At 55.7% G+C, this 12,067-nt stretch overlaps 1 protein-coding gene across 1 annotated transcript in view; it reads right to left on the reverse strand.

Annotated features, from left to right (window-relative positions):
* Nucleotides 1-327: 327 nt before the first annotated feature.
* Nucleotides 328-12,067, reverse strand: part of LOC133342122 (sodium/potassium-transporting ATPase subunit alpha-3-like) — a 40,282-nt gene continuing 28,542 nt past the window's right edge. Inside the window, 20 exon segments of the mRNA XM_061551069.1 lie at nt 328-1,709; nt 2,486-2,577; nt 3,150-3,251; nt 3,420-3,550; nt 3,852-3,997; nt 4,574-4,697; nt 4,846-5,000; nt 5,229-5,397; nt 5,570-5,720; nt 6,279-6,415; nt 6,754-6,929; nt 7,174-7,186; nt 7,188-7,367; nt 7,767-7,901; nt 8,110-8,219; nt 8,810-9,008; nt 9,532-9,800; nt 10,029-10,146; nt 11,055-11,189; nt 11,712-11,825. Coding sequence (XP_061407053.1) covers nt 1,681-1,709; nt 2,486-2,577; nt 3,150-3,251; nt 3,420-3,550; nt 3,852-3,997; nt 4,574-4,697; nt 4,846-5,000; nt 5,229-5,397; nt 5,570-5,720; nt 6,279-6,415; nt 6,754-6,929; nt 7,174-7,186; nt 7,188-7,367; nt 7,767-7,901; nt 8,110-8,219; nt 8,810-9,008; nt 9,532-9,800; nt 10,029-10,146; nt 11,055-11,189; nt 11,712-11,825 — 2,685 coding nt within the window. The 3' untranslated portion in view covers nt 328-1,680.

The following is a 12,067-nucleotide window of genomic DNA, read 5'->3' on the forward strand; positions in this document are numbered from 1 at the left end:
GTTCCATCTCAGCTGTGCCGTTCACGAGGCATGGCCTCGAGGTGTGGGGGCCTCATGCGAAATATTCCATGCGCACGGTCGCGATGCAGTTTTGTAGGCCTTGTGGCATCAGCACCCAAGTTGAACAACCATCAAGTCGTGGGCCCTAGGGGATTTTCAATCGTTGCTCTAAAATAACCCTCAGCCAGAGGGAGAGCCACGTGACATTTGTCAACTTGGCCACCTCATCTCGCGTTTTCCTCCTCTCCGTTGTTGCCTGCACACACGCATCTGCAATGACCAACAGGACCACGAGGCGCTGACGACACAAACAGCATTGCACTGAGCAATGGTTGCAACCTTTATTAATAAATATTAAGGAAGACAGTGAACAGACAAGATTCCATGCACGTTTTGATAAAAACTTTGCTGTACCAATCTACTACCACGATATGTATTAAAATTTGTTAAAAACGGCCGATTCACACCAAGTGTGTGTTGTACATGCGTTGGAAGGTACACGGCACGCGTGCGCGCTCGGCTTCCCAAGGCTGTGTGCGCTTTTCGAACGTTGACCACTCTGCGTTCGCGCCGGCCACGTGGCCGCGCCAGCGCACAGAGGAACGCGAGCACGTGATGCGTGCACGCACAGCAGCTGTAGGCCACGTGGGCTAACAGCTGTGAGTGGGAGCTACGCCGGTCAAGAGCTGACTGTGAAGCCAAGGCACACGCGCTCCCTCCTTGTGTAGAAACGGACACACGGGGTTTTAAAAAATGGCACAAATGTGGCCACTTAACTCACAGACAGCTCACTAGCGGACTAAACAACATCGTGGGATGAACGGTTTTGTATTTTATTACTTGAAATGTTCAACACAATACCACCGAATAAACTAGGTGGGGGGCAGCAAATGGTCCGTGGAAACAACAAAAGGCGGCCAGACGCATGGTGCCACTTTTTAGTTCCACTGTATTGGCGTCATCCACAGACTTCGCACGCAAGGCAGCACCACCCATCTGGCGCCCCCCTCAGCTTTCCAGGACGAGTCCATAATACTCAATGCAAGATCAAGACTTTTTCTTATGAACTCAGGGGCACACTTTTTGAACGGCCCACCCCCACCCCTCCCCCCATCCCCACGCAAATTGATGACAGTTTGCGCGAAGATGGGTCCCGCTGCCAGTCGCTCGCAGCCCCACGAAGTGACGGTCACGCACACACGACGGCACAGTTACCACACGACATAAGTGCAGGGCACGAGGGTCTGGTTCACATGCAGCTCCTCTCTCTCTCACTCTGTTTGTGATGGGAGTGACTGACCCTGTTGAGCACAGAGTCAAAGCCACCGGGTTGGGTCCTACAAGCCACGATCGGTCCATGGCTCCTGTCCAATCGATGCTTCTTTAAAGGCAAGGGGCTCTATAAATTGGCAGCTGCAATACTGTAAACCTGTTGACGATTTTATTTTCTCAATTCATATTTCGACTTGCACATGACAAAGCAGAATACGACCCCACGGCACTGTATTTTAAAAACTCTATATAAACACGTTAACAATGAATTCAGCTACTGAAGGCAGGTTTACAGTATTTAATAAACAAACGTTTAATGTTAGTTTGGCAATTGACACATTTAGTGAGTGGAGCGCTGGGGCATGGCCCTTGCAGGGTGTAGGGGGCTGGGGGTGGCGGTTGCGTCGTCTAGTAGTACGTCTCCCTCTCCACCCAACCTGCAGGCACACACAAGACAAAGACAAACACACAAAGATCAAAGATCTCCGTGTAGCCTTAACAGACTGTAGGGGCAAGTGCTGTTAGCGAGCTACCTATGAAGGCCGGAATGGTACACGAGGCGGTGGGTGGCCAGCACCAAGCCCGACCCGCCTTTGTCTCCCCAGTGGCGATGTTTACACACCGCACCGGGTACTCATTTCAGGCCGAGTCGACCTAGGGGAGGCCCAGGACCGGTTCAGATAATCGCCACTGGTGTTGGCCGTGAGCGGGAATCGAACCCGGGTCTCCAGGTTCATAGCGCAGCGCGCTAACCGCTACACTACCGCTCCCCACAAGACAAAGACAAACACACGGCCGCACAGTCACACACAGGGGGACAACGCCTGCCAAGGGAGTGCAACGAGGCAGAGCCGCGACACCAGCAGGCTGCCCGACACCTGACCTCGTTATCAAATTATGGGCGGCCCCCTTTTGGAAGCACCACAAATAAAGGGGCTCTCCCCAGTCGTGGGGATTGGTTTTGCCCATTTCACCATGACAGTCATGAACAGATAGGTAAGAAGAGTGGGGGAGGGGCATAATCTGTTCAGCCATCACTCCCCACCGATGGTCGGTCGTGGCTGGCAATCAGACTCAAGTTGGAAAGTTCTTTGCGCAGTGCGCCGACCACTGTGAGACCCCCCCACCCGCCCCAGCACCTATTCTTCTCTGCAGGAGGCAAAACACGACCGCAGTCTGGGAATGTGGCGAGGCCCTCGCTGTGTGAACTCACCTCCAGGATGGCGCCTAAGGATGAATTTGCGCACCTCGTCGTACACGAAGATGAGGAGACTGTAGGGGAAGGCGCAGAACCACCAACTCGGCCTGCACACACACACACGTGATTGTGAGGTGTGCACACATCCTCTGCGTTTCTACAAGTAAAAAGGTGCAACTCGCTGCGCGCTTCCTGTTATGACACCGGTCAGAAAAATACGAGCATTAACAAAACCAGAGTGCAACAGAAATGGAAAAGTGCGTCTAGAAGCACGGAGAGATTCGTGCCAAGAATGACAATGAGACAGAAAGAGGGAACGCATCGCTCAAGAGAACATACACCCAGGTTAATGACATCATGCAAACTGCTACAAATAGCAATGTGGTGTTTGGCAGGACACGTCATGGTGAGAAGAGATGGTGGCGAGAAATATCGACAGAGTGGCGGCTAAAGAATGGAACGCGGCCAGGGGACGTCTAGCAAAGAGATGGAGCCAAGGAAACGTGGTCATGTCGAGGGTGCGTGGTGGGTCATTACATCGTAGGTTCATGGAAGATGGAGACTGATTGGCGAGGCATTCATCCAGCAGTGGATTGACCATGGTTGATGATGAAAGGTACAACACTGGCTTATGAACAGACGAGCGAGTGAGTGAGCGAGCGAGTGGGTTGGCCCTCACTTGAGCGGGTACATGCGCAGGGCCACGTCCATGCCCGGGCAGTAGGAGAGGAAGGCGGCCAGGGCGGTCTCCTCAAACAGCCCAAATATCAGCACCTTGTTCCTGGGAGGGTGACAGAGCAGCCGTCAGCAGGGGGCCTCCCTCACGGCCGCTTGACGATGGACAGGCCGCGCGACTTCGTTAATCGACCAATCGCGATGACGGTGGTGCGGTCGCACGAAGGAGCGCCGCGTTTACGAGCGTCCGCGCGAGAGCCGAGGCGGCACTCACTTCATGCCCTGCTGGAACACGGAGTTGCGTCTCGTCTTGCAGATGATGAGATCGGCCCACTGCACCACGACGATGCTCACGAAGAACGAGGTGTGGCAGGTGTACTCCACGATCTTGCGCTGCTCGTACGTCTGGAACACGCGGGCGCGCAAACACAAGCACGCAATGTGTACGTGGCACCTTGCCAGCACACGAGTGTCTCGAGGGTCGTTATATTTAGACGCTTTACAAAACCACAATTTGTTGGCATCTTCAAAGAGGCCTCAAGAGTTATCTGGGACTCTTTCCATCTGATGTGCAGTGTTTATATCACTCAACTCTTAGTGAAATCGTAACAGACGGCCAATGTATGCACACAACTTACTCTTCACGTCACAGACAGAACACTGCACGTGAATGGGTATGGATAATTACGATGACGACGACACTTACCCATTCCTGGCCGTAGCTGTCCTCCAAGTCATTGAGAGATTTGTCATCCCAGTTGATTCGGATGCCAATGAGGTTCCAAGGCAGGAACCCGTTCTCAGCCAGGATCACAAAGTAGGAGAAGAACCCTCCCAGGGCCTGGATCATGCCTGGGGCCAAACACACGCACAGTTAGAGATCAGCAATGACAAAAGCAAAGGTGCAGCCCTGCAATTGCGTGACTCTGAGAGCAACATCAGTAGCTGCCAAGACGAGACTGCGAGCACCCAAGAGACTTCCATCAGGGTCACGGAACCACGGGGAAATCTGCAGGCGATGCCCGAGCTGCCCGCGTAGGTACAGGAGTTGGGAGCCGCACAGCTAAACCTCGGTAAGCCAGGGTGCCGCCCTCTCAACCAGGACATGAACATGAGAGCTGCCGTCTGTGGTGAAGAGCGGACGACGACTCCCTCGCCCATCTGCGCTGCCGTTGTCCGGTAGCTGACGATTATAGCTTCCTTACCAACTGCACAAGGGTCCCCACCCCTAACCACAAATGGTAATTGTTGATCAAAGTTGGTATGATGGACATGAAATGGTGGGTAAAAGGGGTCCCCTTTGGGGAGATAGATGGCAGGCACTCAGTACCCCATCAAGATGTACTCTGCAGTACGGTCACTGTGCTCGTAGGTAGATAGCGGTGTCCGTGTGCGTCGCGTGGAAGATGGGGTCATGTGCCCGCGTACCGATCTGCCCGTAGGCGATGCTGATTAGCCGCTCGTTCACCAGTTTGTCGACGCGCGCGTTCCTCGGCTGCCGCTTCATGATGTCGCTCTCCGCCGCCTCGTACGCCAGGGAGATGGCGGGCACCTGCATCATCACGTCAAACGCGTCGCGGTTAGGGTCGGGCTCCGGGGTCGGGATTCAATGTCCGCGCAGCTCCGGAGATGCCAAGATGCCACCGCTGGCGTCGAGATGCGCTGCCGTGCGCGCTGGCGCCGCGGGGGCCACTGCTCACCATGTCGGTGCCCAGGTCGATGCACAGGATTGTGACGGTGCCCAGCGGGAGGGGGATGTTGCACAGGATGAAGAAGAGGAAGGGCGTGATCTCGGGGATGTTACTCGTCAGCGTGTACGCGATCGACTTCTTGAGGTTGTCGAAGATCAGTCGTCCTGAAACACAAACAACGGTCAGCGCTGGAATTGGCCCCACTCTGTAGGTAGAACTTCTTTCGCACCGTACGTAGCTAACCGTGCACAGGAGCAGCCTCTCTCCACCCCGCAGACGATTGCCGGAGAGCCACCCAACATCTAACGACAAGACACAGCATGACGGCCGGTATCGCCAGTGGCAAAGCAGATCATGGAAGTGGCGGTGATGAAATTTGCACCGTCACTCACCCTCCTCTACGCCGGTGACGATGGAGGCAAAGTTGTCATCGAGCAGGATCATGTCGGCCGCCTGCTTGGACACATCAGAGCCCGCGATACCCATGGCGATGCCGATATCGGCCTTCTTGAGCGCAGGCGAGTCGTTCACACCGTCTCCCGTCACGGCCACAATCGCACCCTGCAGGCAGACATGGAGAGAGACACGCGCGGGCACACACACGTCAAACAAATGCCAGGACCATCCGCTTGACACGGCCGTCGGTGCCAGAGGGTTTGGTTCTGCTTGAGGCAGTGCAGTGTGCGAGTGTACACGCACCCGTCTGCCAGCGCGTCTGTGTGTGTGTGAGCACCTGTCTTTGACAGCCCTCCACGATGATGAGCTTCTGCTGGGGGGAGGTGCGAGCAAACACGATCTCCGTGTGGTTCTTCAGGATGTCGTCCAGCTGAATGTCCGTCATGTCCTTCAGGTCCGAGCCGTGCACCACGCACGCCTTCGCGTCTCTGCGCGGCACAGAAGGACGAGAGCGCAGCACAACAAAGCGTCGTCACACAGCAGAGGGCAGCACCAATACACAGCAGCAGGAGCAGCACAGGGCAGGATGGAGGCAGAGCATCAGCACGTGGTTGACAGAGCATGCATCTCCCAACTTTCGAAGTCTCAAGTCTAGATATTAAATTACCGACCGACACGAACCAAAAACAAAAACCCCCAGTTATAACCTTAACAGACTTTTGGGGCACATGCTGTTAGCGAGCATCGATGAAGGCCGGTACGGCCACGGCAAACTAGGGGGTGGGTGGCCAACACCACACCGGGCCGGCTCTGTCTCCCAAGTGGCGACATGTACACAACGCACCAGCGACTCATTTGAGGCCGACCCGACTTAGGAGAGGCCCAGGACCGTTTCAGGTAATTGTCACTAGTGTTGGTCATGAGCGGGGATCCAACTCTGGTCGCTGGGTTCGTAGCGCAGCGCGCCAACCACTGCACCACCGCTCCCCACAGCGACGGGCAACCGCACGCTCACCAGCGAGTGAACGCTGAGCCGCCACGCTCACCTGGGGTTGACCTGGCTCACGGGGATGTTGAGTCGCGCCGCGATGTCCTCCACCGTCTCGTTGCCCTCGGAGATGATGCCCACCCCCTTGGCGATGGCCTTGGCTGTGATGGGATGGTCACCGGTGACCATGATGACCTGGCCGCAACACGAGGTGCCATTGTTAGAAACACGATGAAAACCACGCACACCGACCACCGGCACGGAGCCAAACCGGTCGATTGACACGCGAGTTGGGACGAGTGGGCAAATTGATCGACTCGAGGTTGATTATTTCAAGAGTTGTAATCGATTGCGTTGCGAGTACTCGTTTAGCCAGGCCCCCCGTTTACAAACGGTGGTCATCCCGGCACCCGGCCTCCCCCCAGGGTGGGATGACTTACCCCCACCCCCCTCTCTCCAACATATATAATATGCAACCTGCACAAATGGAGTGGGGGGGGGTTAACGCTCGATTACACGGCGCAAAGCCACACCTTGATGCCGGCGGAGCGGCACTTCCCCACGGCGTCAGGCACGGCGGCACGGGGAGGATCAATCATGGAGATGAGTCCGGTGAAGCACAGGTTGTCGGTGGTGAAGTTCACGTCGTCCGTGTCGAAGGCAAAGCCCTTGGGGTACTGGTCGATGGGCAGGTACAACTGGCAGAATCCTGCGGTAGTGGGGGACAAGGGAAGGAACGACACAATTCGGAGGGGAGACGCAACAAGACAATTATCCCCTGGATAGCCCTAACAGACTTGCGGGGCATGTGGCCTCACGCTGACGCTGCCCGTGCACCCTACCTAGCGAGGCCGTACGAGTATCTCAGCGATCACAGCTCTTCCCATTCACCGCACACGACCCCTTCCCCGAAACATGCACACACACACACCAAGTGCAAGCCCTCAACTCACCCAGCACGCGCTCAGCCCAGCCCTCCCAGCTCCAGGTAGGCGTTCTGGAAGGCCTCCTTCAGCTCCTCGTCCAGAGGCTGCTCTTTGCCCTGGATGATGATGGAGGAGCAGCGGTCGAGGATGCGCTCCGGGGCGCCCTTCATGACCAGCAGGTAGCGCGGGTCGCTGGCGTCCTCGGTCTCGTGGATGGACAGCTGACGCACGCGCGCACACACACGCATGTTAACAATGCACACCGAGGCGCCTACATCCACCGTCGGCAACAACGAGCCTCGCTACCTGCACGATATGGGAACGGCACTTTGGAAACATCTCCTCGTTGCTTCCCCTTGGCAGACCGCTCACAGGGCTCTCACGTGCAGAGGAGGCCAAGGGGGCGGCCACAGATTAACCGGTAATGTCGAGACTCGGGGACACGCTCGCAGGTTTTGCCAGGAAGGACTCTTAGGGGCTTGGCACCAAAGGGTAGTGCTCTCACACTTGTCTCGACCGTCAATTGAGGATGTTTCTCTTTACGTACGATCACTTGCAATGGCAAATGAAAAGCGGGGAGGGAGAGTCAGGGGGAGTGTGAGAGTAGGCAGTGCCCCTACCTGGTACTTGTTGGTGGAGTTGAAGGGGATCTCGGATATCTTCTTGTTCCTGTCACGCATGTCGCGCACGTTGCCAACGCACAGCTCGATGCACTTGAGCAGCGCAGACTCGGACGCGTCACCGGCCACATCGCGCTGTCAAGGAAAATTAAATGACGCGTCGTTAGCGCGTCACTCTTGTCGAGTCTTTTCCACCGCACGACCGAGCCGTACCAGGGCCTGCGCCGGGCCAGCCCGGCACTGCTGCTGCGTTGGATAAATAACCAGAATCGGAGCCGTGCAGCCGACGTCGCATGCAACGGATCAGACGAGCATTGAAAAGGGGGTGGGGGGGGCCACCCACCTTGAGCACGGGCACGCTATCCTGGCCCGCCTGGAACACGGCGCGGTTGCACAGCGCCGCCACACGCGCCAGGGCGGTCCACGTCGGCGAGCTCTTGTCGAACGCCGTTCCTGTCGCGAGGGCACAACCCCAAGAGCAAACGTCAACGGGGCGCTCGCATTTCCACACCGGATTCATCCCAATTTGTGCTATTGGTGCTTGTGTCACGAGGAATGCATTCGGACTCCCGCACAGCGGTTTAAACCCTTCGCATTACAGGAGCTGATGTAAAAGGAATTACTTCCGAGATCCCTTCAAATTGACCCTCGGTTCAAGCAGCAGGGGGCAGCATTTCCCCATCCGTTCTTCCACGAAGAGCACCGCCTGTTGCATTCAAGAAAAATCAATATTTTTTTATTCTCCGGAAATTAAAACCAAATTTCTTAGCACAGTCATCGGTGACTGGGCCGAAACCAATCACTCACGACCACCTGGCAGATCAGAGAAGAAACGCGACGGACCGCAGAGTGGAGGCATCGGTTGAGCAAATCTCTCGCACCTCCACTCCGCCGCATTCCCCCAACATCCCGTGGGCTCACAAGTCCTCCGGGGACGTGCTACCGAGACAGTGTGCGCGTCACTCGCGCCCGGGCACGGCGGTGCGGCCACGTCGCGACGGCGCCCTGCACCCCGCGTACGGAGCTCGCGCGCGCTCTCTCACCGGACTGGTCCTCCGTGGTGTCCGCCTCGTGGATCTGGTTGTCGAACCACATGTGCGCCACCGTCATGCGGTTCTGCGTGAGGGTGCCCGTCTTGTCGGAGCAGATGGTGGAGGTGGAGCCCAGCGTCTCCACAGCCTCCAAGTTCTTCACCAGGCAGTTCTTCTTAGCCATGCGCTTGGCCGTCAGCGTCAGGCAGACCTGCGAGTGCACGCACGTGTGCATTTAGAAAAGATTCTCCTCTGCAGTCAAAGTATTCGCATTACATCACATCTTTCACTACATTTCATCTCCACCATTCCGATGCCCTGCTGCAGTCTAGCCAAGGCGAGCTCCCAGTAGCAGATGGCTCTGCAGCAAAAGGTCCACCACGCAGCATCGGCCTGAAAATGGGTGTTTAGAAGTCTTCCAGTAGGGGGCAATGTTGCTACGTGGTGTTTACCAATTAAGTAACGTCCGAGTAATTCCATATAATTTGGCAAATATAGATCACGATGCGAGCCTACAATGGCAGCTCTTTCACATAACTTCCACCGTGAAGACGGTGGGTATATTTATGGTTACTACACAATGGCAGAAATAACCAGGGCGGCCGCTGGGCTCGAATCATGAATATTTGCAGCGAGCGGCGAACACGCCAACCACTCGGGCCGGGTCACCGCCCACTGGTGACAAACGAGGAGACGGGGAGGGCTGGCAACGCAGCGGTCTCTTAAAAACTCACGGTGACGGTGGCCAGCAGACCCTCGGGCACGTTGGCCACGATAATGCCGATGAGGAAGATGACGGCCTCCAGCCAGCTGTATCCGAGGATGAGCGACAGGACGAAGAAGGAGACGCCGAGGAAGACGGCCACGCCGGTGATGATGTGAATGAAGTGCTCGATCTCGATGTTGATGGGAGTGCGGCCGCCCTCGAGCCCGGAGGCCAGCGTGGCGATACGGCCCATGACCGTGCGGTCACCGGTGTTGATGACGATCCCACGAGCGGTGCCTGCAGCACAACCAGACGCCCCAGTCACCACAGCATTCCAACAACTCATGGTCATGCCACTACAATCCACCCTTCGCCTCGTATCGGGATCACGTAGCGAGCTACGTCGACTCAATGTCTATTGAAACAATGCCGAGGGAGTGCATAACAGGTTAAAAGGAGAGGTGGACGGTGATGCACTCGGCAGACGCACCCCCTCTAGCCGTGCTGTGCGCACACGACACTCACCCTCGACGCAGTTGGTGGAAAAGAAGGCGATGTTGCGAGTTTCCAGCGGGTTGTCGTGCGTGAAGTCGGGGGAGCGGCTCTGAGGCTCAGACTCTCCGGTGAGCGAGGAATTGTCGACCTGCGGGTAGCACGCGAGGGAACGGCGACCGGGTGAGACACGCCGCGGCGAAAAGTCTCATCCCTACAGACATCGGCGCGCGGTGGTTGTTTATTCTTCCATAAAAAAATATATTTTTCACAATTGTGATTCCGATTGTGCCGGGAGGCGTCACGGCGTGAGACGAAGAACCCATTCAGGCCTCTCGCAGAGCAGTGCAGCCCCTTCTTGTCATAGAGGACGACCCACGGAAGCGGACCACCACAGAACTGCTGCTGTTTAGGGGATCTCTTCAAGTGACCTCTGCTCCACATGGAAGGGGGGGGCACTTTTTCCACCCCGCTCTGCCACTGGGAGCACAGCTGAGCAGGGGTCACCAAACGGAAACTTGTAATCCTCACCAGCTGCAATTTCGCCAATTTAAGTATAGAACAAATTTAACGTGAGGTTTTTTTTTTCGGCAGCAAATGAATCACTCGAGCCAAGACGACAGACTACACTTTACAGACTCCGTTTTAAATCAGTTTTTATGGAATCGTTAAACAAGTGCCGAATGCTTTATCTGTAGAGCAATGTCAAAAGGGGTGCACAGAATGAGGCGGGAGCCACGGCAGGTTCTCTTGTGCAGTCGTTGGTAGGAGCCGAGGTTCGACCCCAGCATGGCTTATTAGAGGTGTGATTCTAGCACAGTGGCAGCTGAACGAACCTCGCAACTCAAAAAGAGCAAAAAACTTTTTGAAATGGCAACAACAGTTACAAATCAACGTCTGGGTTATTTAGCCAGTTGCAAATTGTTAAGATGAGCACCACGGAATAACGCGCTATATAAATATAAGCATAAGAAACTATGAACTAAGCGACCGGTGGACGGTGGGCATCGAAGCGAGCCGGTGGTCCACTCTGGTGCTCCCGGCGCTCTCCCAGCGTACCTTGCAGCCATGCGACGAGACAACGCGCAGGTCCGCGGGGATGCGATCCCCTCCCTTGATCTCCACCAGGTCCCCCAGCACCACCAGCTCCGCGTTCAGCTGCGTCTTCTCGCCCTCGCGGATCACCAGCGCTTGCTGCAGGGGGTGGGGGGGCGGCCACGCGTCACAGACTTAACGCGACACGTCGCCTTTCGTGCCAACGTTGCACTCTTTTACAAAAGTGCACGTTTAACGTGCTTGTTAAAAAACAACTCAAAGTGCGCAAAGGAAAGCGTGGGCGCAACACTTGGGATTACGAGACTGAAAGGGGAAAGCATTTCATAGGGAACACAGCGTATGCTCAAATGCAGAATTTTCACTGATAGGGAAAGCAAATGGGCTCAGGTAGGACAAATGGACGGAGTGGCAACCAAATGAGGCAATGCCCGCTCGGAGATGGAGAAAAGGTGAAAAAAATCGGCTCGTTTGTAGGTGAATTGTTACATGACAGGGCTGAGAACTGGTGACAACTTGGGGTGGCCATCATCCAGCAAGTGGATCGACTTTGACCGATGATGAATAAAATGTACCTTGAATAAGGTACCATCAAAGACCATAGGCAGACGCCTATGCAATAACACACGACCCAGGTGGGGGGTGGGTGTCACATTTATTTACCTGTGGGACCATGTTCTTGAAGGAGTCCATGATGCGGGAGCTCTTGTTCTCCTGGTAGTAGGAGAAGCAGCCGGTGATGATCACCACGGCCGACAGCACCACCCCCAGGTACAGCTGCACACACACACACAAATGATTAGTATAAGGTACAACTGCTATTCCTGCCATTCTTATCACACGAGGCTATTGGAGAAGGCACTTTGGACTTCACCCACGAGCTGTCCTGCCAAGAGGGGGCAATGTTGCTGCATGGTTTTTAACTGGTACACGTTTGGCGAGGTACAAAAAAACCACACGGAGCAATAACCAGGGCGGCCACTGGGATCGTGAGCGAGAGCCTCCAAAAACGAGTTGTC

The sequence above is a fragment of the Lethenteron reissneri genome, chromosome 13 (assembly GCF_015708825.2).
Source record: "Lethenteron reissneri isolate LAM-NWPU_2019-01 chromosome 13, ASM1570882v1, whole genome shotgun sequence".
Taxonomy (NCBI): domain Eukaryota; kingdom Metazoa; phylum Chordata; class Hyperoartia; order Petromyzontiformes; family Petromyzontidae; genus Lethenteron; species Lethenteron reissneri.